The sequence below is a fragment of the Epinephelus moara genome, chromosome 3 (genome assembly GCF_006386435.1).
Source record: "Epinephelus moara isolate mb chromosome 3, YSFRI_EMoa_1.0, whole genome shotgun sequence".
In the NCBI taxonomy this organism is placed as follows: Eukaryota; Metazoa; Chordata; class Actinopteri; order Perciformes; family Serranidae; genus Epinephelus; species Epinephelus moara.
Genome location: NC_065508.1, coordinates 10,680,326 through 10,706,773, shown reverse-complemented (window position 1 = coordinate 10,706,773; position 26,448 = coordinate 10,680,326). Strand labels below are relative to the sequence as shown.

The window sequence follows — 26,448 nt, the reverse complement described above, 5'->3', positions numbered from 1 at the left end:
ACAATAAATGTTTGAATTATGCCATGATGTCTCCAAACAAAGTTGATATTAAACAAACGAGACAACATAAGATCTAATAGAAGGTCTTGTGAGACACTGCTGGATAAAAATGCCTTTGAGTCAAAGACAAGGCACTGATGTGTGTGTGTGTGTGTAGGTGTGTGCACTTGGGTGTGAGTGTTAATGCAGACGGCTGTGATCACACTGATAAATCTATGAATGTGTGTTCAGCCTGTGTGTGTATTCATGCAGCTGCTTATCTGTAATTAGGCTTCAAGAATGTCTTTTTATATATGAGTGTGTGTTTCCATTGTGTATTCTCGGTCCTCTGCGCCACAGGAAGTGAAACTGGAATCACGTGACCTGAGTCTCTGTGAATGTGAGGCGTGCCTTTTCACAGGAAGTAGGAACCCCTTTACAAGAGAACACACAGACCCTAAATCATATACTGGTGCATAATAACAAGCACGCTTCAAACCTCACGCTTTACAACCATGTTCTTTAAGTTATTAATGGCATTAGTTTATAGATACTGAATATAATGTCTCAAGTTGCAGTGTATCAGTGTTTAAGTATAGCCAAGAGGGTGTGTGTACATCTGTTTATGTGGTATGTGTGTTAGGGGGTCAGGAGTGGCATCAGAAATAGCCGGACGGGCACAGAGAGAGGGAAACGCAGGGGAGAGAAGAGGAAGAAGAAAAGAACAGCACAACACAAAACAAGAAAGTCTGATCCCAAACACAAAGACACAAACACACCTCTTAACCAGTGAGCTCAGTAACAATGTGTTTTACACAGGCCAGCATTAGGGGTGTGATTCGGCTACGTAACGTGTAATTACTGTAACTGTGGCTGGTGTTTTGTCACTCAGCAGACAATGGTTATACTCCACTGCAGACTAAACTGAAACATGCCACCCATGCATGTTGAAATGCTGAAGATTTAAACAGCATTTAGTGTTTGTGATATTACTGTAAAAACAGAGCTGATCCCATACAGACAGGGAAACTTTGTCATGTTTGTGTCACATTAAACATTCCTCATGTTACTGTAAATATAGCCTGTTACTAAGTCCTTAATTATGTCTGTGTCACCATACTGTCAACATCTCGTAATTATTTTCTGACTGTTGTCATGTACAAACTGCCGCGCCATCTTATCTTTGGCCCCTCTTTATTTTTATTTCCTTTATCCAGTTATGATGGAGAATATCTTGTGCTTCCAGCAGCTAGGTCTTTTTTTGACAGTGGAAACAGGTTGGTTGCTAAGGCAAACTTTTTAGCAAATAGTTGCTTATATACATCCAGCAGTTATGGAGCAACATTATTGTTCATTTGGAGTTGAGTTTGTGGCCACCTGATGAATGTAAAGGTCCAATATTCTCTCTCTTTTAGCTGCTTTTGGTCTCTACCGACACTCTGTCTGTCTGCTGTCTGGTGCTGAGCAGGTAATGTGCAGTGGGTTATAAAAGGGAACTACATCCATTTATAAAAATTCATACATGTTATTATTCCTATGATGTAAGACAGCCCAAAAATATGAGTAAACTTGAACGCCTCTCTCCCAAATCCAAAACTAGAGGGCTACAACTTAAACTTGTGAAGTGTATAGGTACATTTTCTGTTTCAGATTTGAAGACATTACAGTAGAATAAAGCTCATTTACATATAAAAAAGACAACAAACATTCTCCCATTCATTGTCTATGGAGCAGCTCCAGACTTTATACGTGAACTTTCCTAGGCCATGGAAATAACATATTGAAATTCTGTCATATGATACGTTATTATATATTGATTATAGCTTTAAATATTTAATCAATACATTAGGAATACATCATTATAGTTGCAATGTTAACAGTGGAGTTACAGTTGCCAATCATCTCATACAAATTCAACATGTGCATGTAACAAATTTGTGTTGGTGACAGTCTCTATGAAATCCAAGGGTCTCAAATCATAGCTCTAAATTAGACTCACACCACAAACTCAAGCAAACATACACGTAACTTTTGAGACATTTCCAACCCCCCTTGTGGCCAAGCTTTCTTGCCTCTGATGTTTGATGTGATCTTTAAGTGTCAGTAACCTTTGACCCCGAATACAGAGTTTAATCACATGAGAACTACGTTTCAAAAGCAACACATGCCTAAGGTAATGTGACTGATTATCTCCAGTCTTTCCTCACTTCCTCCTGTCCTCCTGACTTTTACCTCCCTGTTTGAGCAGTACAGCGGTAAAAGGCTAATAAACTTTGATTTCATCACATGTGGGAGTTGTCACTCTTTCTAAATCACTCTGTCCCTTCCCTTCTCTGTGTCCAGACAACACGCTGCTGGTGATCAAACTCTGAAACTTTACTGACAAGAGCCCTCAGTCTGTGTTTCTTATCGTGCTGCTGTAAGGACACTTACACAATTATTCCAAACTTTGATGTAACCTGGATAGATAAGAAGGTGAAGGCAAAAGTTTAGAGATACTGAAGAAACATCTGTGCTCGTGTCAGAGAATACTGTAATTTATGTATTGAAGACTTCCAAGATGAATAGAGCCCAGAAGAAATCAAGAATGGAAGATTTAATGGTGGAGATATGACTCCCTAAAACTTGTTATTTATTTTTTCCGTTCAGTGTTGTGTCAGTGTTGTGTCAGAGCAGAATAATGCTCCACACTGCATCACCTGGCCACCTCCCAAATGTTTTGTACAACAGGAAATTGCACAAGAGGGGAAAGCCCTACAGAGCTTGAGCGCTGTAAAGTAATTTGACTGCATCTTTGAAATGAAATAACAGTGAGATGAGTGGGTGTGCTTATAATTATAGTGATAAATGATTAATATTGAACTTAAAACTGAATCTAAAATGCAGCACAGGCACTTGGTCTGATTGCCTGCATTTGTGTACATTTTCAAATTAAATAAGGAATGGCAATGATCATAAAACACCAGCAAGACACTGATTATACTGTGGAAGCCCATTTGTGCCAGACTGATGAAGAAAAAAAGAACCTTTAAGTCATTGTAATGGGAAACTGTTTTAAAATAGTGACATATTTATCTCAGAATAGTGACTTAGTATCTCAAACTATGAGAGACTTTCTTAAAATAATGACTCAGTATCTCAAAAAGGACATAGTATCTAAAACTATTGAGAAACATAGATAGGTAGATAAACATAGGCACTAATAAATTAGTACGTCAGAATAATGAGAAACTTTCCTAAAATAATGACTTATTTATCTCAAAATAGTGACTTACTTTCTCAAAAAAAGACTTAGTATCTAAAACTAATGTGAAACAATTTTTTAAAAATGATGAGTTAGTATTTCAAAATAAAGACAAACTTCCTGAAATAATTACTTATCTCGAAATTGTGACATAGTATCTCACAATAACGAGAAACTTTCTTAAAATAATGACTCATTTATCTCAAAAACAGAAACTTTGTATCTCAAAAAAGACGTAGTATCTACGAATATTAAGAAACGTTCTCAAAATAATGACTTAGTATTTTAAAATAATGAAAAACTTTCTTAAAATAATGTATCATTCATCTCAAAATAGTGACTGAGCATCTCTAAATAATGAGAAACTTTCTTGACATAACGACTTGTCTATCTCAAAATAGTGACTTTAGATATAAAATTAATAGGTTAGCATCAAATAATAAGAATCTTTCTCAAAATAATGAGAAACTTTCTCCACATAAAGTCTGATTTATCTCAAAATAGTGACTTCGTATATAAAAATAATGAGTTGGTATCAAATGATAAGAAACTTTCTCAAAAATAATGAGAAACTTTCTTGAAATTGAGACTCATTTATCTAAAAAATAGTGCTGTAGTGTCTCAAAATAATGAGAAACTCTCAAAATGATGACTTACTTATCTCAAAATAGTGACTTTGTATATAAAATAATGAGTTAGTATCAAATATTAAGAAACATTTTCAAAATAATGGGAAACTTTTTTAAAATGGTGACTCATTTATCTAAAAAATAGCAACGTAGTGTCTCAAAAAAATGAGAAACTCTCTAAGTGATTACTTTTTTTATTTCAAAATAGTGACTTTGTATATAAATTAATGAGTTAGTATCAAATAATAAGAAACCTTCTCAAAAATAATGAGAAACGTTCTTAAAATTATGACTTATGTTAGTCAAAAATAGTGATGTAGTGTCTCCAGATAACGACAAAATTTCTCAAAATGATGACTTAGTATCATTTCTAATAATTTGGAGACAACCTACATTATCTTGAGACACTAACTCACTATTTAAGATACTGAGTCATTATTTAGAGACACTGACTCATTATTTTTGAGAAAGTTTTTCAGTAAAATGACTAACAGGATCTTTTTTTCACACTGACATATATGAGCTTCCATACTAAGCAGATTGTTCAGTATCATATTAGTTACATGTCTGCCAATAAAGCATGGTCTTTTACAGATAATGTCTTTACACAAATATTGATTTTAATATCAAATTATTCTAATATAATAGAAGTCTAGAGAAAATGATTGTCTGTTTACTGATTATTACTGCCTCTCTGTAACACACAGACCATGTCGATAGGCGGGGTTGGGGATCGAACCCACTATCACTCCGGAGCAGCCTCTACACAGCGTACGTGAGGGACGCCCTCATCATCCTCTGTGTAGCGGAAAAGACCCACAACATGAGCATGGTCACAATGGAGTCTTACAGTCGCCAATAACACACTAAACAGGTCAGTTAGGGAGTTATTTACACGTCAAACAGTGAAAACACCTTCATATGGGACATGACAGCAAAGTCTACGTGTAACTTTATCTCTGAACTCACCATTTCTTTGTACACTCCAACACCAGTTCCTGGTAGGAGGCAACAAACTGAAACTTTGAAGCCTTTTTACCGACTCGCTGCAGTCTCTTCCATACCGAAGTCATAACTTCCTCTGGTGGTGGAAATAAAACTACAACGGGGGAAAGAAAAACTCCTCTGCTGCGCAACAATAATCCAACTCAGCTCCTTAAAAGGTCCTCTCCTTACTCTGCTGCTGCTCCTGCCGCTGCTGCCCCTGAAGATGATGATGATGATGAACTTCACACAAGCTGCGACTTGCGCTCATTGGAAATAAGTTGAATCACGCTCACAAACGTCGCCATGTACCGAGCACAGAGCTGGGAATTAAACCAGAAGCAAAGAGGAACCGATTCCGCCCTGCTCGCTGTCATTCAGCCTGTAACCGCCTGATATGAACTCCAGCTAAAGTTTCAACCAAACAACTGCAGCAGCTCCTCATTGACAACTTGTCTCTCTGTGTCTGGCAGTGATCCACATGGAGACAGCACCGCTTAGTCAAGCCTTGTTGTAATATATGTCTGCCTGCCTCGAGTTCACCCTCCCTCCTTCCTTCATTGACTGTACTGCCTGTAGCAGACAGACAGGCAGAGACACAGAGACACAGAGAGAGAGACAGGATATGCAAAGAGAGTCTACTGGTGATGCAGCAGTATGCAAAGGTCTTTATCTGGCTGGGTCTGTGTGAAGCCACTGAGGTGACAGTCTTCAGCCATACCTGTAGACTTTGATCCTGACTGTCTGTGTCACTGGAACAGGCTTATCTGACCATTTCACTTAATCAGCTCTGCACACCCAGTTCTCCTGCAGCCGCATAACCATGCAAGCTCTCATTTAAGCCCCAGTGCTTCAGCATGAAATACATATAACACATTGTTTTGTTAAACTGAGCTCATAGTTAGAACTCAAGTCACTTCCTGAGCTTCAGTTGCGTCACCCAGCGGCTTCCAGAAATGTGTGTTTCATCCAGTTAACTAGAGAGGAATAGTTTCCAAGGAGAGGGCCAGTCACTGTGTGTGCGAGTGTGTGCATGTGTGTGTGTTTTCAAGCTAGGTCAAGGCACAGGGATTTTCCTCAGTGAGAGCAGGAGTGTATTTTTAGGTGGGGGAACAGGGATGGATGGATGGACAGAGGCAGCTGGGGTGGAGGAGTGCGGCGCAGCAGCAGGGGGAACAACTCTCTCATGACTCAGAGTCGGTCTAATATTACACTGTGGGTCCAATATTCAGAGGTGCGTTGTTACTCTAGGTACATACAGCATGTATAGCTTCCTGTATACAGCATACCTCCTTGTAAACAGACCTGAACACTGTACGACTGCATATATATATATGATTGTAATCTAACACAGACCTCTGTATTGTAACATTAAAAGAATAGTTCAGATTGATTTGAAGTGGGCTGTATGAGGTGCTTATCTATAGCCAGTGTGTTACCTGCAGTAGATGATGGAGAAGCAGCCCTTTCCGATGGGGAACTGAAGCAGTTATACCACTGTCTTCAAAGCCAGTGGAAGACCAGCAGCTCCAGTTTTCAATGAGGTAAAATTATGGTTATTGTCAATGGAGTCTGGCTGCTTTAAAGAGAGCAATATAACTTCTTCAGTTCCCCTTTGGAAAAGGCTGCCTGACAGCATGGTAAAGTGGTTACATTTTTCTAAATATAGCGTTAAATTAATCATAATAATAATAATTTTATTTGTATAGCACTTATCTAAAGAAGGTTACAAAGTGCTTCACAAAGTGCATGAAAATAAGACGACAATAACAATGCAATGTTAAAAAAAAAGTTAAGATCTGAGAAAAAATAGTGTGTACAGTGGTAGAAAATAAAAGGCGATAAAACGGAGAGAAGAAAGAAAGAAATTACAAATCAGGCATTAAAAGGGAAAGCTTTCCAATTAAAAAAAATGTTTTAAGCAATGATTTAAAAATGGGTAATGAGCTAGCCAGCCTAATCCCGTCAGGAAAAGAATTCCAGAGCTTCTAGACCTTGATGACAAGAGCCCGGTCACCTTTAGTTACCACCCTCGATGCAGGGATGACTGGCAAGTATAGTACCGTGTCAGATGCTCACAGAATTACTATACAGAGAATACAGATTATTGACTGTTCTTCAAAGACACTATCCATCCATCCATTTTCTAACCGCTTATCCTCTTGAGAATTGCAGGGGGGCTGGAGCCTATCCCAGCTGCCATTGGGCGAGAGGCGGAGTACACCCTAAATGGCAAAAAATACTCTGTGATATCCTCCTGGGACCCTGCGTCCTTATATGAAGACATTCTGGGTTTGCCGCACACTACACTTCATTCTGCTTAACTTAGACCTGTTGTCCTTGTTCATGGACACTTTTTGTGCCATCTAGCGGTAGCAAAAGCACAATACACTAATCCATGTAGAAACAAGATGGCCGCCATCGCTGCCAAGTCAGTCTGCAGCCGATCCCGACACAGAAGTGGACAAGATACAAAACCTGATCAAATTTTATGGTTGATACTAGCAACAGTAACAAGCTAAGACACTGTTAATTACGACGTACTCGTTTGAGGACATTGGGACTTTATTATCAATGATTAGCGAAGGTAGGCTTGAGGATCTCAGGTCATGACTTGGAGCACAGGTAGTCAGAAGCTCAGCTATATAACTGGGGGCTAAACCATGTTGAGCTTTAAAAGTTATTAAAAGAATCTTAAGTAAACTGGCAACCAACAGGGGGAAGCGAGAATTGGGGTGATATGTGATCTATGATTTGTCCCAGTTAAAATACAAGCTGCAGTATTTTGTACGAGTTGAAGCCAAGCTACTGACGATTTACTGAGGCACGTAAACAGTGTGTTACAGCAGTCAAGGCGCGAGAATACAAAAGCATGAATAAGCTTTTCTAGGTCAGGAAAAACACAGCTGATTTAATTTTGGTAATATTTCCTAGGTGGAATTAAACTGTAGAGTTCCTTGCTTAGTTACCATTGAGGTACTCCTGTCTGCTTCTCCAAACTCAGGGCATGCTGGCCATCATCTGCTGTAGGTATTATACTGACTATAGATAACCACCTCATACAACCTCACTTAAGATACTGTTCCTTTAAAGTGCTGACACCTGAAGTTAACCTTATGGTCCTTCCCAGCTCTCACTGTAGTGCGCTAACAGCACTTACAGTAACTATGTGATGTATCAATAACAGCAATAGCTAACAGATGGACAACAAAAAGACAAAGAGAGACAGGAGAAAAACTGAAGAGACACAAATAACTAACAGGTGAGAAGACATGCATGGTGATAAAGAGATGAACACACACAGTTAAACAGTCACTTAGCCTGTGAGAGACAGACAGGCACACAGACACTAACAATAACCACAACATATGTTGATTATAAATAGAGAACAGCATGAGACTGTCTGCTCAGACGTCACTCCCCTTCGTCCCTGCTCTCCCCACAGCAAATGGTTTTCCCCACTCTGTCGCTGTCAGCGTGAGCTCAGAGGAGGCAGGTCTGCAGGAGCTCCCTCTTTCTCAGTTGGAGACAGTGTGTCCCCTGTTGGTCACATGTTGCAACATCATCCTGGGAGTATCTTTTAATTCAAATACAGATACAACTTACAGGACTGTGGTGTGCACTGTGGTTTTATTTTAAGATGTAGATACAAAATGAGTCACTGTAATGCCTCTCTAGAAAACTATAGTACATGTAGTGAGATAAGTGATTTAATCCAAGACTATTTAACTGTGTCCACTGGGCAGGCTGTACCACTTCACTTCTTCAACACAGAGTTTGATAGTCGTATGCGCTGCACAGTTATGAAAGTTTGGTTTTAAAAAAAGCAGTGATTCAAAGTTGGAAAATCCACTGTGACAAATTAATATTGTATTATAGATTTGGCTTCATTTGAACACTATCTACAGATAATACTGAAAAAAAGATCAGGATTATGAGCAGCAGCACCACATAGAATGTAAAACGTAAAGGTTAGAAGGCAGCTGAGATACAGAAGTGACTGTGCACACTAGTAGCTTGTAATTCAATAGGAAATGTCAGGTTGCAGACATTAAAAGATGTCTCTGTTTTACAGAATGACAAGCTAAACATGAATCTCAAAATAAGTCCTCCTCAAATCTGGGTCAGAAAAATTAGTATACTGTCAGATGCTCACAGAATTACTGTAAAGAGAAGACAGATTATTGATTGACAGCATGTCTGATCTTCAAAGACACTAAATGGCAAAAAAAACCTCTGATATCCTCCTGAGACCCTGTGTCCTCATATGAGGACATCCTGGGTTTGCTGCACATTATACTTCATTCTGCTTAACTTTAGTCTCACTCACCAGACCTTTCTCAAGAAAAGAAAGGTCTGGCTGGGCCGACTCTCACTTTAAGATTGGAGAAAAAAACGTCCCGGCTGCTTGTATTTCTTTCAACCAATCACAATCGTTCTGGGCGGTGCCACAGCAACGGTGCACTTGCAAAAATATTGCCGGGGGGAAACAGGTTTTGGTCTAACACGCCCACAAAAATATCGCCTACAGGACGCGAACCATGGCAGAAAAATGGCTACATCCCCGCAAGATCAAACACCGCAAAAGTTAGTAAAGGATGTGTTGAAAACGGTTGAAAACTGCTGCACAACCGGAGGCGGCAGCGAACTTCCGCCCACTCAGACTAGCTTAACTTAGACCTGTTGTCCTTGTTCATGGACACTTTTTTGTGCCATCTAGTGGTAGAAAGAGTGCAATACACTCATCCATGTAAAAACAAGATGGCAGCCATCTCTGCCAAGTCAGTCTGCAGCTGATCCCAACACAAAAGTGGTCATGATACAAAACCTGATCAAATGTTATGATTGAAACTTGTTTGATATGGCAACACATTTGACCAATTTAAGCAACAGTAACAAGCTAAGACACTGTTATTAGAAAGTACTCGTTTGAGGACATTGGGACTTTGGGGTCTCAGGAATTTACAGAACGGGATCCTGCAAAGTCTGGAATTATCAGGAATCCACTAACATTAACATTAGATGTATCAAAAGTGGAATCAGACCTGATTGTACGATAATTCCCAGACCGACTGCACCCAGCTCAAATGTAGTGACAAGCAAGCAGCATGTAGTCGCATGAGGAGTATGCAATGAAGAGCAAAAAGCTGATAACATGTGATCTCACTAGTCTGTCGTGATTCTTTTCTCTATTACTTGCCCTTCTTTTTGCTGCAGATACACAATCAGTGGGAAATTTGACACTATAGTAGTGCAGGATTAGGAGCTAATGAACAGCCAGTCACCAGCTGTATTGCAGAGCAATTGATTTTCTGTCATTTGGTTGGACCACAGCCAGAAAAACAATCTGGACAAAAAAAGCATGGCATAAAAACCTGTGTAAATATGAAGGCATTAACTTAGAGAAAACAGCACACACATAGTGCATGGAGCGTGTGTGTGTGTGTGTGCATATACAGTATCCTCATCAGGGAATATGAAAGGAGTCTTTAATCCACTGGTCCCTGGAGTTGCTGCTGGGTGGAGGCAGAGACAAGGACGAGGAAGGCGGGGACTGTGGGAGAATGCCTGTCTCCTCCTCATCTTCATCCTCCTCCTCCTCTGAGGATCCATTATCGGCACTGAGCGAAGACAGAAGCGAGGAGCCCTTGTACTCCTGGATGGCCTCGTGGAGGGACCACAGCTGGCACAGCAGGGACATGTCGAGCTGACGCAGACCAACCTGTTGCACAGAAACACAGCATATGTGCTCATGGCCACCAAAGAAGGAGGGCATTGAGTGTGGGAGTTCATTTCTCACCTTGAAAAGTAGCTTGACAGAATAATCTAATCTCAAGCAAAGCCATCACCATGACAACTGAGAAAACTTTATCCAATGACCCAAACTTTAATATGTCTTTTGTGGATTATTTTGTCCAACTCAGAAATCATAAAACAGGTTTTCCTTGAACAGAACATTGCAATTTTAATGCTTTTAAGACATACCGTTATATAGATAAAGGCAGGATATCCTTAGACCACCTTACCATCTCTTTTCGCAGCAGAGCCAGAGCAGCGTCCAGTCCTCCAGGTTTGCCGTGACCGCGCACCGCGTCCCCGCCGCCCCGGCTGATGTCGGCCTGGATGCGCGCTCTCTTGCTGTGCACCTTCTCGATGTCCCGCCACGACCCGCCGCTGGAGTTCAGGATGCCGCTCAGGCCTCTGGGCAGCGGCGGCAGCCCCTCCACAGACGAGACACCACCCACCGGACAATCCGCCGCGCAGCACCGACTCCCGTTCATCCTAACGTTGCACAGCTGATTCAACAAGAGACGCAACACCACACTTCAAATATACATACAGTCTAATGCTGTCTCACCATCACCCAGAGGTGCTATTTTGTTCTCTCCAGCAGCAGCAACAGCGGTGTCGCGACTCTTGGAAACAGGTTTTCACAGGCAACAGTGAGTCAGTGCATCCCTGCTTTGTGGATGTGAGCAGGCTGCAGGAGAAAGAGTGAATTCCCAGTTAATGTCAGGCTTCCTGGCTTTGTTGTGTTTCCTCTCCTTTGTGTAGAGTTCACCGACACAGACAGCCCCCGGCTCCGCCTGGTGGTGACCGCGCCACGCCCCGCTACAGTCTGGGGTAAAGGGAGGCTGTCAGTGGCTGTTTGATTCATCTGGATCACTGCTGAGATGCATTTACAGCCAAACCACTCTGACATCCTAAACAAAGCCATGATTGGCTCGACTGGAAGATGAATAACTTAACATTAAAGAAACAATAAATAAATAAACATGCCTGACGATAGTGGCGACTTATGTTTAAACAAAGATGCATAAAAATGGCAGCAGACGTAATGCACGCAACAACTCTTAAACATAAATGCACTTTACATGTTTATTGGTACTGAAAACGCTAATATTGCGTTTTGCATTTGGCGCCCTCTTGTGGAAAGAAACAAACTGCAGAACTCCTGAACAGGCAAAACTTTATTCAGGTGCATAATTAGAAAACTCTAACTGCCTTGGACAACACTGAAGCTGCTTTTATCTAACATGAAGTGCTGCCTATCGATGGACAGTGCAAACTTTATTTGCTCTAGATGGTTTTAACGAATAAAGAATTATGAGTTTGACTCCTGAATGTTGCCCCCCTCTCATCTGAGCATCACTGAATCACATGACCATCGTCACCATCATGTATCAAATATATTTACAATAAAAACCTCACAACTGCCGGCACACAATGACAATCTTTGCATCAACGGAGAGTCAGAGACAAAAGAAATCCATCTGAATGTCAGACTGAACACTAAATAGAAAAATGCACCTCTGATCAGAGGACTGGTGTTAACAATATACCAACAGACCACATCTTAACTGGTAACTTACAGACTAGTATATTGTGTATTAGCACAGGCACTCTTGCTTGCGCAGACAAACCTAAAGGGTTTTAGCTTTTGTTTGAATTTTGTCATTTGCAAATCAGCACCATTTTTGGATACTGTGAATCAAAAACAAATCAGAGAAGGGATGTTTTCTTTTTTCCATGTGTCAATGTGGTGGCCATTTTGGATTAACCAAAGCCAATCAGCTAAATACATCAGCAGTCTTTTACTGTAGAATGTAGATCAAATCATATTTTTAAATGTTTTAATGGGCAGGTGTTTTTAAATTCATACCAATGATGAATGTGCATTTAGAAATGTTCCGTTCTTATCACTACATCATAACTTACAAACTGACAAAAACTGTCAAAGGTTCAAATATTTGTCCTTAAACATATTATGAAACAATGCGACATATTTCCGGCAGCCATATATGTATGTTAACTCAATAGCAACTTGCGAACTTTTCATTTTAATCCTATTTCAAGTGCATTTCCTGACCAGTTTTGAATTCAGCTTTATGCAAGGATTCAGTCTACGACAGATGCTGCAAAGCAGCAAACCAGAGTCAGTATTCCAGGACAGAGGCAAGTAGAAACAGCGTTCCCATTAATCTAGGGTTGTAACCTTTTCCATGATGGTCACTGGCTGAGGTCCTTGAGGCTGCGCAGCGAGTTGGCACAGCTGGTGATGAGGCTGCAGAGCTGGATACTTGACTCCAGGGAGGCTGAACTCTGTAGCTGGTTAGTGGCCCAGCGAAGTTTGGTTAGAACAGCTTCCTCAGCTTCATGCAACACAGGTTGGAGGGCAGCGCTCTGTGGACTAACTGTGGGGCGGGTAGGTGGCAGAACTGGGGTGGGGGCAGTAGGTGGAGTAGAAGGGACAGCAGGCGGAGGCAGGAGAGCTCTTCCCCCTGCAGCAGCCCCCTCACAGTGCTCCGGTCTGGGCTGAGGAACTGATGCACCCGCCTGACTGGAGCTGGGGCCTCCGTTGAGTTCAGGGGTCTGGGACAGTGCAGGGGACTGGGCTGCAAGCTGTCTCTCTCTCACTTGGGATAATGCTGCCTGCGCATTCAGAGCTAACGGGAAGGGAGACATGGGAGGAAGGGCGACATGGGGACAAGCACAAATAGCATTTACAAAAGGCTCAAGATGTGAGGATGAAACAGAAGACACAGGAGAGACAGCTCCTGTGACAGCTGGTTTATTGATTACCCATGTGCATTAAACTTGAATGTGCAAATTACCTGGGTTGTCCTTGTCAACATCAGAGTCCAGCTCCTGACATGAGACACAGTAGTTTTTGTGCTGTTTGTCCTGGAGAAGAATCGTCTGGAAACACAAAACAAATATTTCAACACACACCTTAAGCCACTCCCTCCTTTCTATAATATTTCCGCAATCCCAGCATAAAAGCCCACTGAACTCACCCCACACACGTCACAGGACTCTCCCAGCATCTTGTATCCTTTGAGCAGGTAGTCTCCCATCAGCTTGCTGATTTTGTCTTGTCGCTCCCTGCGAGCTTGGATCACCTTCATCTCTGCCTCTGTTGGAGGCTCCCACTCAAAGTCCTCGTCATCTGGGGTCAGTAACAGAGTGCCCATTTAATTTAACTGTATTACACTTACACAAACATTACCCTGCACAGTTATCCTCTAAAACTCAGTTTAGCTGTGATGACACATATAAACAGTCCCCAGCACTTCTGTAAAGTGTTCATGTATCTATGTTAGCACTTTGCCCATTTTATTATTTAGTTATTACGAGACTTTAACACTTATTAGTATATTTGTTTACCACCTTTTTCCGTTGTTATGTTAGAAAACGTGTTTTGCCGCAGTGCTCTGCTAGGAAATGATGATAAGCTAGCTAGCAAGTCAACCGGGCTAACGTCAGCTAACGCTTATCTCCACGGTGGTGACGACAAATCCGCGTAAAAATAAAATAACACACGAAAACCAACTCCTAAATGTACGAGGAAATAGTCCATTATCAACAGCACAGGCGAATAAGAGAAATGTCAGAGTTAGCTTGCTTATATGATCCTAAGTTCACATACCTCCATTCAGAGCCATGTTGCCTCAGTGCTACACGTTGTGCGTGATGACGTCAGACTACCGTCTTCCTCTGCGGTTTTACGACAGTTGGAGTCTTAACGTGATCCTGAACGTCTCATTACTGCCTCCTCCTGGACGGTCTGCCTCAATGTCCCTTATTTATTTCTTAAATTACATAAATTAATTTCAATAAATGTAGAATACATATGCGCAGTATCTTATAATATAATATGAGTTAAAGATTAACAATTAACTCATTATTATGAAATTACATTTATAATGCAAACTTTTTGTGGGGTTGGACTAGTTCCTTCCCAAATGTTTGTATTTATTTCTGAATCCCATTAACAATTTTACATTATGACAGTATTTTGGTTATTGAATGATTACAGTAGAAGAAGAAATGGTGGTTTTTCAGTCTCAGTAATACTGCATATTTTGATAGAACAGATAGAAGATAGTATGTCTTTATTGTCCTTATACATTGTTCAATAACATTGAATGCAACCTCCTCAGTGCAAATAAAGTAAAAGGAGCTTATGAAATCAACAACAAACTATGAAATAAAGAGGAAAAGCAAAACAGTAATAAATATTACACTTGCAAAACACACATGCAGGGCATTTAGCCTTCTGCACAGATCCCTTGTATTGCACTTATGCATATTCTCACAGTGCAGCTGTTGTTTTGGATAAAAGCTGTTTGTTTAACCTGTTTGTCCTTGATTTGACTTGAAGAATCTAACATTGTACAGTAGGCTAAGGATTGAATTGTGTATTTTGGAAGCAGACGCTGCAGTTACTTTCCTAAACGTATAATCCAACTCTCTAAGGTCTAATGATATTTGAAAAATAATTGATTATTAGCAAACACATGGACAAACCAAGAGCATCTCTGGAAAAATGAACATCATATTTCTACTGTGATATAAACAGGGAACTTTATTTGTAAGGTCTTGCATTTTTTATTCGAATATAGTGTAAAATTTAGACACAGTGGAGATGTAGAGAAACACACATAGAGAGATGTTGTTTGAATGTTTCGGCACAGTGGAGAGAGACATGGAGAAAGTCCCAAATGTTTGTCCTCTCTACTAGAGAAAGGCACCTGCCATCCATCATGACCCCTGCAGAATAAGATAGCAATAGAAGTATGTAGTATGTAAGTGTGTGTGTATCTTTGTGGCGACCAATTTTAGTTTTAGACCCTGAGAGTGAGGACATCTTGACCCTTCCTCACCTTCAGACAGACCTTCAAAGGTCTGTTTGCGGGTTCAGACTTGGTTTTGAGGTTAAGGTTAGAATCAGAGTTATGGGGTGATAACCCAGATCACCAGCTGCTGATCCTTCTGAAGAGTAAGTGGTAGAGTTGCCAAAGTGGGTGTGCATGATGGTCTCTTTGCACTGCCATTGTGTGAATTACTGTAGCTAATAATTTCTGTGTGTGGGTTCCTCAAATTCTCTCACTCGCCTATCTTCCTATGCTTCATATTTTGTGTCCCCATAACATCTCAATAATACCAGATTGCACCATAAGTAAAAAAGTAAGTAAAAATGTGATGTTGCATTTTGTGGGACAAGTGAATGAGAGCAGACGTCCTACCAAAAGACAGCAGCAGAGACAGAAACATAAACAAAACCCCCACAACAAGAATTCTGTTTTTACAATAATTTTTTATTGCATTATGGGTTCTTTTACATGATGTCAAAAACACACTGTTATCTTATACATTTCACAGAAGGAGAAAAGTGCCACTCATAATAATTGATGAGTGTATCACTAATCCAAAGCACAGTGGCTTTTATGGGACTCCCCCCTCTCACACTCTGATGTGAGGTGAAAGGGATTTTTATTTTGTACCGGTATGTATGTCTGATTCTACGCACGTCTTTGGTCTCTAAATGTTGGATACTACTTCTGAGTCAGAATACTCCCTCTACACAGCTAAACCACATCAATTAAACAACAAAACAAGGACAACAAAATCTGTGAGGGGACCATCGCATCTGGTATATCCTTGGTGTATTCTCAAGGTAATTCTCCTCTGTTGCTTGGTGAATGTTATTTGGATTCATTACACCGTCACATCCTTCTTCTTCTTTGGTTTGTGTCATTTCCCCTCATTGTCTTTCTGTGGGTTTCTCCTCAACCTCCAGGGTAACATCCTCTCTGGGAAGAAGTAAACACAGAGAGAAGTTTATAATGCACGGTGTGAGGACATCTCTCATTAGAATACTATATGGATGATGCATTCATTGTAGCCTACAGTAAAGGGGGAAATTACTTTTTTGAATAGTATAAAATAATCCCCAACATTTTAATACCTTGTAGGTTATGATTAAATGTTTATCATTTGAATACTAATCTGAACCATAGTATGTATGAACCTCACCTTGACTATGGGGGAGTTTTCTTTCAAGACACTGCAAGATAACAACATTAAAAACAGATAAATATTAATGTGATTTCTGGGTAGATAGCTCCAAAAACAAAAGTGATTTTATACTTACGCTGATGTGCAGTCTTTACTCTGCTCAGATTGATGTGTGCGGTAGATGTGAGAGGAAGAAAGTAAGAGGATGAGAGGGTGAAATCATTAGAAAAGCCACGAGCAAGATAGTGTTGAGGCACATCTGGCAGTTTAGTGAGTGAGTGATTAAAAAATACCTTCAGGTTTGGGGTGCATGAGCAACAATGGCAGCTCCACTGTGACGTCACTGCAGAGAAAACACACCAACCAGTCAGAACAATACAGGTGATGTGTGGTCACAATTAACTGGCTGCGTGGGCTGTGATATGATTATAAATAAACTTCACTCACCTGGCAGTGAGGCCGCCCAGCAGGCTACAGAAAGACAAGACAGAGTTTGAGTTAATTTTAATCTTTAAAAAACAACAATGATGCATTTTCCGTACACAAAAAAAAGGATGCTTACCCTCCTCCGGCCACCATGAGGTTAATTTTAACCTTGTAGGAAACCAAGATTCCCAACACTTCTTTTTCTAATCCCGGTCGCAGCCTGCAGAGAGGAGGTATTTGGATTTGAGAGATTGGGAGGTTTAATTCAGTTAAGTGTCTTTTTTAAAACTGTTATAAGATATTATGGACATGCAGCGATGCAAATGAGCTGCATGAATTCCACACAAGTCATACTTAAAGGGGAACACCACCTATATTAAGAATTGATGAGCTACTCTCTCTCAAAGCCAGAAGCCAGAGAAGTGAGTCTCAAACTTGTGATGTCATAATGTATAAAGATTTGAGTTTTAGCACTCTACTTTTTGGATTTGGTAGAGAGTTGTTCGTGTTTACTAGTCTTTTTGGACTGTCTGAGACCATGGGAATGACATGTTTTCATTTTGAAAATGTTCGTAGTTCCCCTTTGATTCTGTCTGCTGTGGTTGTGCACTCACACACTGGTGGAGGCCAAGTTAGTGTCCTCATCCTTGAGTCGTCCATCCAGTGCGAGTCCTCTCTTCTCCTTGTTTTCAGACAGCAGCGGGGTGATGCTCAGAGTGTTCTCGTAGGTGCTGTTGGGCTCTACTGTCTCTCTGTGAAGGATAAAGCACAAACCCATACGTCAACATACCAAGCTGCACACTTGATGCTTGACATTTGCCGTCAGTTATCTGTCCACTTACGAAAACTCTTGGGTGAGAACAGTCTTAGTGTATTTGTCTGCCGAGTAGAGGACGATGTCCGTGGTTTGGTCCACTGTGAGAAGAAGGAAATGGATGATTATGTTGTGCTCTTAGTAACAGTCATATTAAATCTATATGAAAGTGTTTTCAGAGGTACCCACCAGTGATTTTGAATTTCTTGACGGTTTTGTTGCTCTCGTTGTTGATTTTGATTTTGATTGGGATTGATTCGCCATGGAAGTAGAGCTGTGGTCAAAACCAGGAAACAACCAGTTAAAGGTGGAAGATGGTGGCATTCAAACTCAGTCTAGAAACATCAACCCTTAGACTAGCTGATACATGACACTTTAATCAGTTTAGTTTTGCTACTGTACATCTTTCTCCATTGAAGCTTCTACGTGAACAGGCTTGTCGGACATCATGAAGCTTTTGCAGAGGTCAGCCTTGGGCCCGGCGCCCACCTGAGAGGGGGCGTACTGGATTTTACGAATGATAAGGCGAGCTGTGTCCCTGTGGGGTGGAGTGGGACAGAGGAGGGACAGAAAGATGGAGTAGAGGAAGTGTTAGTTAGTCAGAATAGTGAAACAGCTGAAAGGTGAGATGTGATGGTGAACAAAATGAAAGCATGCTCACTTCTTTTCAATCTTCTCATCAGGGCTGCACTTTTCCTTGGCAAGGTAAGTTTTGACCTCGAAGTCGACACCACAGGCCTGTGAAACAAAAATAAAACCATTACAATGACCAGTGGCGACATTAGACACACTTGCCTAAAGGGTGTAAGATACGGGGAGGTGAGTGGTGCAGATTAACACGAGTTTTACCTTCCCCTTGTCATCTGGTCCAGGCTGCAGAGACACTGAGCATGGCAGGTCAGTGGGAATCTAAAAATAAAAAGAAGAATGTTTTTTTAGTCCCCAAATGATTATGAATTAAAAAAACAATGTCAAGTTGTCGACGGAATTTGAGGATGGCAAATTGTTTCATTGTATTTTGTACACTCTAAACATGTTGTCGTACTTCGAAAGTGAAAGGGTGTGAGTTGTCTCCAGCCTTCTTCAGCAGGGTGTCGTGCATGGGGGTCAGAGTGGGCTTGTGGCACTCAGGGTAGATCTGGACGTGTTGGATCCAGATGTCCTTCCTGAAGCACAGACCCATCACATCCAGGTCGTCGCTGCCGTAGCGGAAGGCACATGCCAGCTGCACGAACACTGTCAACACATAATAGTCGATTCAGTATTTCGTTACAAATTCTTAATGACTCGACTTGGGAGGGTTTTGAAGGAAAGTGGATCTTTTTAGATGTTACCTTTCCTGTCTCCAAAGTCTGCTGGGTCCAGCTTGACAACACCATCTGAAAAGGTTGACAGAAAATATTATATTACGCAGCTACACACATATGCAGACACACACTCACTGAAGGCGACGAAACGTACCAACTTTGTCCACTTCCTTCACGTGGTCCACATAGTCTCTCTTCCCCAGGTAGAGGGTCAGCTGTGAGGCAGAATAAAGTGAAACCAGTTGAGTGTTTCAGAGCTTATTGACAGTAAGTTTGTTTCCAAGTGTGTTTTAACTCAAGACAAATCAGCAAGTGTAGCTCACCCCTCCGTTTCCACTGGTCTTCTTGAAAACCCTGTGGAAAAAAGAGGAGAAACACCACTTTAAGACTATTTATGTCTGATTTAAAAACCCAGACAGAGCTACTGTCTGGACTGGGCAGATACAATAATGATTAGTTTTAGACTCTGAAGGTGATGTATGTTCCTTTGCAGGCAGCAGAAGGACTAGTAATCCTTTTCTCTTTTATCCAGTTAGGAACAGCTAAGTGTGGAGCAGCTTTACCTCATCGCGCCCGGATTGAGAGGCTGGCCCAGGTAAGGGAGCTACAAATGGTTTGGCACGGATCCAGATTGGCTGATTACCTGCGGTACCATCTCAGACCGCATTTGAACCGACGCATCAACCGACTAAGCCTTTGCAAACCTTAAATAAATACTTTAAAACTACTCATTACTTTTAGGAGTTGGCTGACCCCGGGTCAAAGCCTGCAACTCTGAGTACAGTTTTAAAAGTGATTGCAGGTTTTGAAGTCAGTGTTTCACCTTTTTTGAACAAAAGAAATGAGTCTCTCCGACTATCTGACTAACTTTAAAGTAAACTGGTGAGATTGAAGTAAGAGAACTTCCTTTGGGGGATAAAAAGGGAATAGCAAAAGGAAAACAACTCTTACTTTGCCATCTCTGGAAGATCTTTGGAGGTGTTCTGTTGGGAAAAAAATGAGACAAAATTGACTTCAGGTTATCAAAAGGTCACAGTATCAGTCAGATGTTGTGATTAAGACACTGATCCTTCACGACCTGTCAGCTTTTGTAGCAGCTGGAGCAATGTTTTGTTTTCAGGGTACAGAAGGTTAATCCCTCGCGATAAGATTACACCATCAGTGTAAGGGCTCCTGGCTTATCCTTTATTCTGTATCTGCTAACTGACCCCCTGTCCCACACACACACAGGCCTCATGCCGAACTCCAGGGCCAGATTTACACGACACTCATGATTATGTCACAATGTGATCCCCTCAAATGTAACAGCAGTGCCAAAGCTGATGCCTGTTTGGATTATTCCAGGACAGTTAAATGGATAAAACCCATTCAGTAACTTGCTGCAGTATTCCTGGACTTAATGAGACACTAACCTAACTTTAGCCCTCTATAGCTCTGTAACAAGGATTATTACAGAGACTTTATGAGACCTGTAAGCATCTGATTAATTGTGGCTAATTAGAGATTTCAAACTTAACTGGAGAGCCGTAAGTGGGGTTTGATGAGTCTTTAATTTACTGTCAGGTATTTTCCGACTGTCTGGTCTCGTCCTGGCGTTCTACTAAATCATTAAAATTGGTAAATTGGTACATTAAATAAAAGCTTAATTGTTCAGTTCTCAGTACATACAGCTGTCCTGCCCCAACTTAAAGCCTGATGTGACTTGTGTGGTCCTAAAGGAACCATATAACTGTGTGGATACAGGAAGAAAGGCTACATGTGCATAGAGAGGTACACAACAGATGCATTCCTCAATTCTGATTGGCTAACAGCTGTGAAATATCCAGAAAATCCGCACCTGTGATCGTTCAGCAGCTAATCTAAATACTAATGAAGTAAATTATGACTCATTCCTGTCTTTTGATCATTTTATATTATACAATTATTGATGGATTAATGGATACATGCTCTGTTCTTATTATTGCTCAGTCTAGCACAATCATTGCTGGATGTCCCATCTCCTCCAAAACTAACCGATGAACTGTTTCTTGTATCCGTGCATAGTGAAATGATTTCACCAGTATCTGCCTGTGCTTGTAGCTCAGCATCAGGGTTGCAATTCTCTACTAATTAACAAGCTGAATTTTGGGAGATTAGCACATTTACCTGCAAACCCGCAGTCATTTAGGCTGATTTAATCTACAGCAGCCATACTTTGACCACCTATAGCCGCCTGATACATTGACACTAGCTTTAAACAAGCATGTACATCTATTTCACATATGTCTGTCTGTTGTAGAAATGTTTGCAACCCCTATTTATATGCTGTATAATGGCCTGTGAAAGACTACATAGTGCCATTTCTGCCTAACTTCAAGGTGTAATATTACTCACTGAAGCACAACTATATATAATATAATCATTCAAGTATGAGCCCATGTAGTTTTTTCTCATCAGTGTTTCCTAATCACAAAGTAAAATCATGCCCCAAATGGGCTACAGGCAACAGCTGTATTTGATCACCACTATGTTCAGGCATCCACCTTTCCATCCATTCATCCATCCATGAACATGAAGTCTTACCTCTTCTCAGTTGTCTGGGAGCTTGGTAGAGTGTGTCAGGGAGAGTGGAGAGTGCGGTCTGCATCGGTCGAGCTGCCTTTTTATACGCTCAGCCTCCCTCCGAGCATCACTGGGCTTAACTTGTCCATTATTACTGCTGTTGCCTGCTCCATAATCCAGTTAAGCAATCAGTGGGTAGCTTTTTTGGACTACAAAGGGTTTAATAATACCAGGTAGCTAAATCACAGGGACAAACATACAACAACACAGCCGCCACATGGCTGTTGTAGTAGTCGGCTGATAATCCCATCTGTTCCTCCACAAACAAAGCAGTCTTTAAATTAGAGTAAATCAGGGTCATAAAGTTTAACTGCTTTTTCATATCAGGGTTAACTTCTCCGAGAGGAAGTGTTATGTGTTATGACATGAGGTCTGCTGCTGGATATGTTGATTGACTTGTGTTTAATAATAGCCTTTAGAGCTGCTATTATTAGTGCGATCTATCTGTGAGCTGCACCTGTTTCAAACAATGGGCCGTGTTGTGTCATCGAGAGCAAGCATCTCAAGAATCTTCTCTTATTGCTAATTATATTTGTTCAGTGTTGCTCATGTAGGCACCATCAGATGCTGTTTGCTCTCAGCAGCTGAGGTCCTGGAGGGTCCTCGCCGCCCATATCCTCTTACACCTTTTTTCCATTGTCACTCTTGGCCACACCGAGTAAAGCTATGCTGCACTGGAGATGGACCTTCTAAGAAATAGGTCCAAAAGCTGGGTTACCTTTCCATCAGTGTAGTGGTGACGTCTCGCTGACCACACAGCTCATGCAGAGGTAGCTGTGGCCTCTCTCCACAGGGACTGCCCATTGGTCCAAAGGACCATTATTCCAAAACCCCAGTAGTTTGAATTATGTCCTATTGGGCCAAAAGCTCATAGTCCAAGAGGCCATTATCCCGAAAACAAAAGCCCACTTCTCCAGGGGCCCTTTGCTCCGAAAATACACACTCTGGAGCCTGAGCTCAGTGACTGTCGGTCTCACTACTTTCTACGTTCCATTATCACATTGCTCAAGTTAACAGATAATGTATGAATCATAACATAAATCATATGACTTTATATGAGTCCTTAAGAAAGACTTTTCATTTTAGTTAATATTTTACTTTAATAGCTCCTCTGTGAACTAAGTTAAATAAACAAAAGTGGGTTTTGTTTTCCAGGTAATGAGCCATCGGACGATGACCTTTTGGTCCAGTTGGATTTTTTTTTTTTCAGTGGGGTTTGTAAGAATGATTTCTTCAGCTGTTTACTCTGGCACAAATAAATACGGCTAAATGTCTGAGTCAGGGAAAATGCTGTAAATGACATATATCTTCTGCACTTATATTTGTTGCTGTTGGAAGCATAGCCAGTTTACAAAACACGAGAAGAATACAAGGAAGTTCTGTTTTTGAGTGGCATCTTGAGCACAACCCCTTGGCTATCGGAGACGAAATCCAACCTGTAGTTTTTCCTTCCTCCAACCACATCAATGTCACGTCAAATGACGGCACTGGATGCAGAAAGAACAACAGATTTTGCAGCTGTGAATGCAGCTTTCTCAATCAAGATAGTTCGCACTGAGGTATTCACTGCTTCAGTCGACTACATTTACCCTTGACATTGATCGGACACCCGCATAATAGAGATGGCATATTTTCAATTTAAATACTAGCTTTAAGGACATTTCTCCCACCAACCAATGAGCTTCACAGTTAATGAAAGTGCATACTTGTGCATAACATAAAACAGCAAGTAAAAATACCATTTTTAAAAACAGAAACAGATAACCAACAATAAAAGCAATATAAAAAGAAACAGAATGAAAGACAAAAAAGTTATTAAAAATGAAGCTTATAAAAACACCAGTTTATATAAGGTGTTTTTTTTTAAAGTTCAAAAGTAAAAATAAACTTCATATTCAATTCATATAATAAAATAAAAAGTAAACAATTAAATATACAAATAAAGGGTGTGCAATATTTTTAGCTCTTTGTGGAGCAGTATGGAGATTCTCAGTATTCCAGTCTGTCTGATCTCAACAGATTAAGGGCTCGTAGTCCCATTACGGTGTGGATGACAGGAGCATCGGCAGCAGTGTCAGAGTAAGCTGTCTTATTCGACAGTGTCTCAGGAACGTGCCAGAGATTATCCACAATCACCTGAAAGATTCCCATTTGACCTTTGAAACTCCACGAATTCCAATGTAACAACAGCATGCTGAAAGTTCAAACTTTAATCCCAGTCAAGACATCAGAGTTTGCTGTTTTCCAGCTGGCACATTGGCACAGTCCTATAAATGGTTTCTTGTGAAGTGCTGAGACAAAAGCAGAATATGTTATTTAACTTTGAAGATGCTGCACATAAGGGCCAGTTTAAGGGGGTTGTTGACAATATGATGGCTCACATATTTTTCCAACACTGATTTGAGGGTAATGTTCGCTGACTGAATTCTTGTTTTTTCAAGGATACTTTAATAGAATGTATGTATATATATATTTATAATTAAAATATGAGTGAGGGGGATAACATGACAAAAGATCTTAGCTGGAATCCATCTAGCAGAGTGACCTCCAGGCCACCAGGATGGCCCACAAGGCAAGGGTCACTGTCTTGTGACCATGGCTTCACTGAGCTGTAACTTCACTCAGATCCAAATAGAGAGGCTGTGCAGGTGAAGTCTTATGTGAAAGCTTTATCAGCTTATTCATTGCTCAGGTTGCTTTAATTTGATTTGTGTAATGGGAAAATAAAGCTTTGAGTGGAAGAAGTTATTCACTAAAGCTTTTCCACAGTTGTATAAACTTTCTTGCCTTCGCGACATGGCGCTTAACCGTACCTATTTGTGATCTGGCCAAGTTAAAATAAAACATGTGTAGAAGGCTCAGGTTTTAGAACGGCTCACGTTGCCTCCATACTAATCACTGTTTCGTCTGCAGTGTTTCCTGGAAACAGCGTGGCTACTTTGGCCCGCAGCCGTTTGATCATCAACCCAAACAAAATGTGACAGTGTGATTCCCTCGGAGGAGGATCTCCCTGATGAACACATGACTAACAATCACAAACAAATAAAAAGAGAGAAAGGGAGAAAAAGACTGCAAATATTTTGGAATTTAACATCATTGATATGGTCGATGTTGAGCATTATCTGAAAATTCTGGTGTGTATGTACATAATAAATCAGAAATATGTGTCACAAATATACAGAATAAAAACAAAATAGTGGCAAAAGGCTATGCACAAAAAAAAACACCACTTTATCAGTCTGATTTGCCTGAAACTGCATAATATTACGGTAGAAATGTGACAAACAGGTGGGCTGAAGACAGATAATAACAGAGAGAAAACTGTCATTTATCTAAAAACCTAATTGCAGGTTGTAAACGACAGAAACACAGAGACAGTGAGACTCTCTGCCTACCTGATATATTCAATCCACTTAATTCTTAAGCTTGTACTAAGATAGCCCACGCAAAAATATTGTGGTTCACAAAGAACAAAGGCCACCAGATTAAAATGCAGAATAATAACATAAATGTTTTCTTTTGTCTCTCGTTCTTTCACACATCTCTTCACCACTGCCCTCTTTAACCACACCCTGATAAAACCCTGTAACTCTTATTCCAGGATTGATATACCAAGACAGGTTCTTACCATTTGATTCCAGCGTACAGAGCTTAAAAGCAATTTTTGCAGCGTTTGAGTTGCACCAAATATGTCACATTTTTATTTATATAAATCAATCTTAATCCAAACAAAGCACTCGTAATACAAAATGAAGCCCTCTCCTTTGAAAACATTACCACTCGATGAAAATAGAACAGACAGGTAGAAACATATATAGCGTGAGACCAATGCCATGTTAGCACCTGGTCATGAAAGCCCAAGTTGGCACAGTCCCCATGTCCTAAGAGGTTTTATTTAGCAGCAGCTGAGTGAAGGAGCAGGTAGGAGTAGGAGGCTCAGGCTTCTTTATAAGGCCAAACACACTAATAGTGGTGTGTCGCGTGAGGAGTGTCAGCCACAGGGCACAACAAGCACAATCAATTATTTATAGGTTGGAGATGAAATGATGCACACCAATAATATAATGAGGGACATTACATGAAGCTAGCTGAGTATAGTATGAGGTAATGTACTAGTGAAATGAGCTCATAACAAGACTCAGTGTCTACAGCCATGTCACCAGCTCTGTGAGGCTGTACTGAGGCACAGCAGTGCTTTGAGCTAAATGCAAACATTATGCTAACATGCTAATAGGAAGGTTTAATTTCTTACAATGTTCACTATCTTAGCGTAGCATGTGCTAACATTTGCTAATCAGCTCTAAACAACAATACAACCAAGGCTCATGGGAATGTCATTAGTTTAGCAGGTATTTGGTCATAAACCACATGCCGGTGCCAAAGGAAAAGTCAGGTGATCACCAAAGTCAGTACGATTCAACCTCTGGGGACCATTCATGTCTGTACAAATTTCATTTGAAACCACCCACCCAGTTAATAAAATCTAAGGATGATTTAAGTTTGACTCTACATTGGATTGTTGCTAATGTAGTCATGTTGATTGAACATTAGGGTTTGAAATAAGGTTTCAGGGGCTTTAATCAAGTTACCTCAAAATAGTATATACCCAGACAACCTGGTTCCATCCATGCATTTTCCGTAATCGCTTATCCTGTTAGGGGT

The 26,448-nt window shown here is 40.7% G+C and overlaps 4 protein-coding genes across 18 annotated transcripts in view; all 4 read right to left on the bottom strand.

Moving 5' to 3' along the window:
* ehbp1l1b (EH domain binding protein 1-like 1b) overlaps window positions 1-5,814 on the bottom strand; it is a 33,831-nt gene extending 28,017 nt beyond the window's left edge. For 2 of the 13 annotated variants that reach the window (XM_050038269.1, XM_050038274.1), the window contains exon 1: window positions 4,822-5,764. In XM_050038269.1, coding sequence (XP_049894226.1) covers window positions 4,822-4,925 — 104 coding nt within the window. In that variant the 5' untranslated portion in view covers window positions 4,926-5,764. Of the gene's footprint in view, window positions 1-4,821 lie in introns of all 13 variants that reach the window. The other 11 variants (XM_050038310.1, XM_050038251.1, XM_050038259.1 and 8 more) reach the window with 11 other exon arrangements.
* A 2,635-nt stretch (window positions 5,815-8,449) lies between these two features.
* Window positions 8,450-11,662, bottom strand: fam89b (family with sequence similarity 89 member B). Of its 2 annotated transcripts, XM_050040781.1 has the most exons (3): window positions 11,195-11,662; window positions 10,863-11,118; window positions 8,450-10,558 (listed from the first exon to the last, which is right to left on the bottom strand). In XM_050040781.1, the coding sequence occupies exons 2-3, from the start codon at window positions 11,115-11,117 to the stop codon at window positions 10,304-10,306; spliced, it is 510 nt and encodes a 169-aa protein (XP_049896738.1). In that variant the 5' UTR covers window position 11,118; window positions 11,195-11,662; the 3' UTR covers window positions 8,450-10,303. The 2 variants fall into 2 exon arrangements, with proteins under 2 accessions (XP_049896738.1, XP_049896737.1); XM_050040780.1 differs by having other exon boundaries at window positions 10,863-11,662.
* A 127-nt stretch (window positions 11,663-11,789) lies between these two features.
* On the bottom strand, window positions 11,790-14,349 carry znrd2 (zinc ribbon domain containing 2). The gene is made up of 4 exons (XM_050040779.1): window positions 14,267-14,349; window positions 13,635-13,786; window positions 13,452-13,536; window positions 11,790-13,283 (listed from the first exon to the last, which is right to left on the bottom strand). Exons 1-4 carry the CDS (start codon window positions 14,280-14,282, stop codon window positions 12,847-12,849), a joined length of 690 nt encoding a protein of 229 aa, XP_049896736.1. The 5' UTR covers window positions 14,283-14,349; the 3' UTR covers window positions 11,790-12,846.
* Window positions 14,350-15,955: 1,606 nt separating this feature from the next.
* Window positions 15,956-22,583, bottom strand: arr3a (arrestin 3a, retinal (X-arrestin)). 2 transcript variants are annotated; one of them, XM_050040405.1, is made up of 19 exons: window positions 22,505-22,583; window positions 21,748-21,890; window positions 20,137-20,168; window positions 19,509-19,539; window positions 19,340-19,400; window positions 19,213-19,257; window positions 18,924-19,114; window positions 18,728-18,787; window positions 18,540-18,616; window positions 18,281-18,416; window positions 18,068-18,152; window positions 17,907-17,979; window positions 17,679-17,816; window positions 17,201-17,284; window positions 17,086-17,109; window positions 16,932-16,981; window positions 16,775-16,794; window positions 16,657-16,687; window positions 15,956-16,433 (listed from the first exon to the last, which is right to left on the bottom strand). In XM_050040405.1, the coding sequence occupies exons 3-17, from the start codon at window positions 20,142-20,144 to the stop codon at window positions 16,790-16,792; spliced, it is 1,068 nt and encodes a 355-aa protein (XP_049896362.1). In that variant the 5' UTR covers window positions 20,145-20,168; window positions 21,748-21,890; window positions 22,505-22,583; the 3' UTR covers window positions 15,956-16,433; window positions 16,657-16,687; window positions 16,775-16,789. The 2 variants fall into 2 exon arrangements, with proteins under 2 accessions (XP_049896362.1, XP_049896361.1); XM_050040404.1 differs by having other exon boundaries at window positions 21,748-22,559.
* Window positions 22,584-26,448: the final 3,865 nt, after the last annotated feature.

Bases quoted from the DNA above. Each gene is read 5' to 3' on its own strand.
- fam89b (XM_050040780.1), bottom strand. From the start codon at position 11,117: ATGAACGGGAGTCGGTGCTGCGCGGCGGATTGTCCGGTGGGTGGTGTC. The intron at 10,559-10,862 runs GTAAGGTGGTCT...TCTGTGCAACAG, and splicing joins CTCTGCTGCGAAAAGAGATG to GTTGGTCTGCGTCAGCTCGA.
- znrd2 (XM_050040779.1), bottom strand. The intron at 13,537-13,634 runs GTGAGTTCAGTG...TTGTGTTTCCAG, and splicing joins AGTCCTGTGACGTGTGTGGG to ACGATTCTTCTCCAGGACAA. The intron at 13,284-13,451 runs GTAATTTGCACA...CCTTCCCGTTAG, and splicing joins TGTTGACAAGGACAACCCAG to CTCTGAATGCGCAGGCAGCA.
- arr3a (XM_050040405.1), bottom strand. The intron at 17,285-17,678 runs GTGAGTGCACAA...TCCTCTCTGCAG, and splicing joins AACTTGGCCTCCACCAGTGT to GCTGCGACCGGGATTAGAAA. The intron at 16,982-17,085 runs GTGAGTGAAGTT...TTTTCTCTGCAG, and splicing joins CTGGGCGGCCTCACTGCCAG to TGACGTCACAGTGGAGCTGC.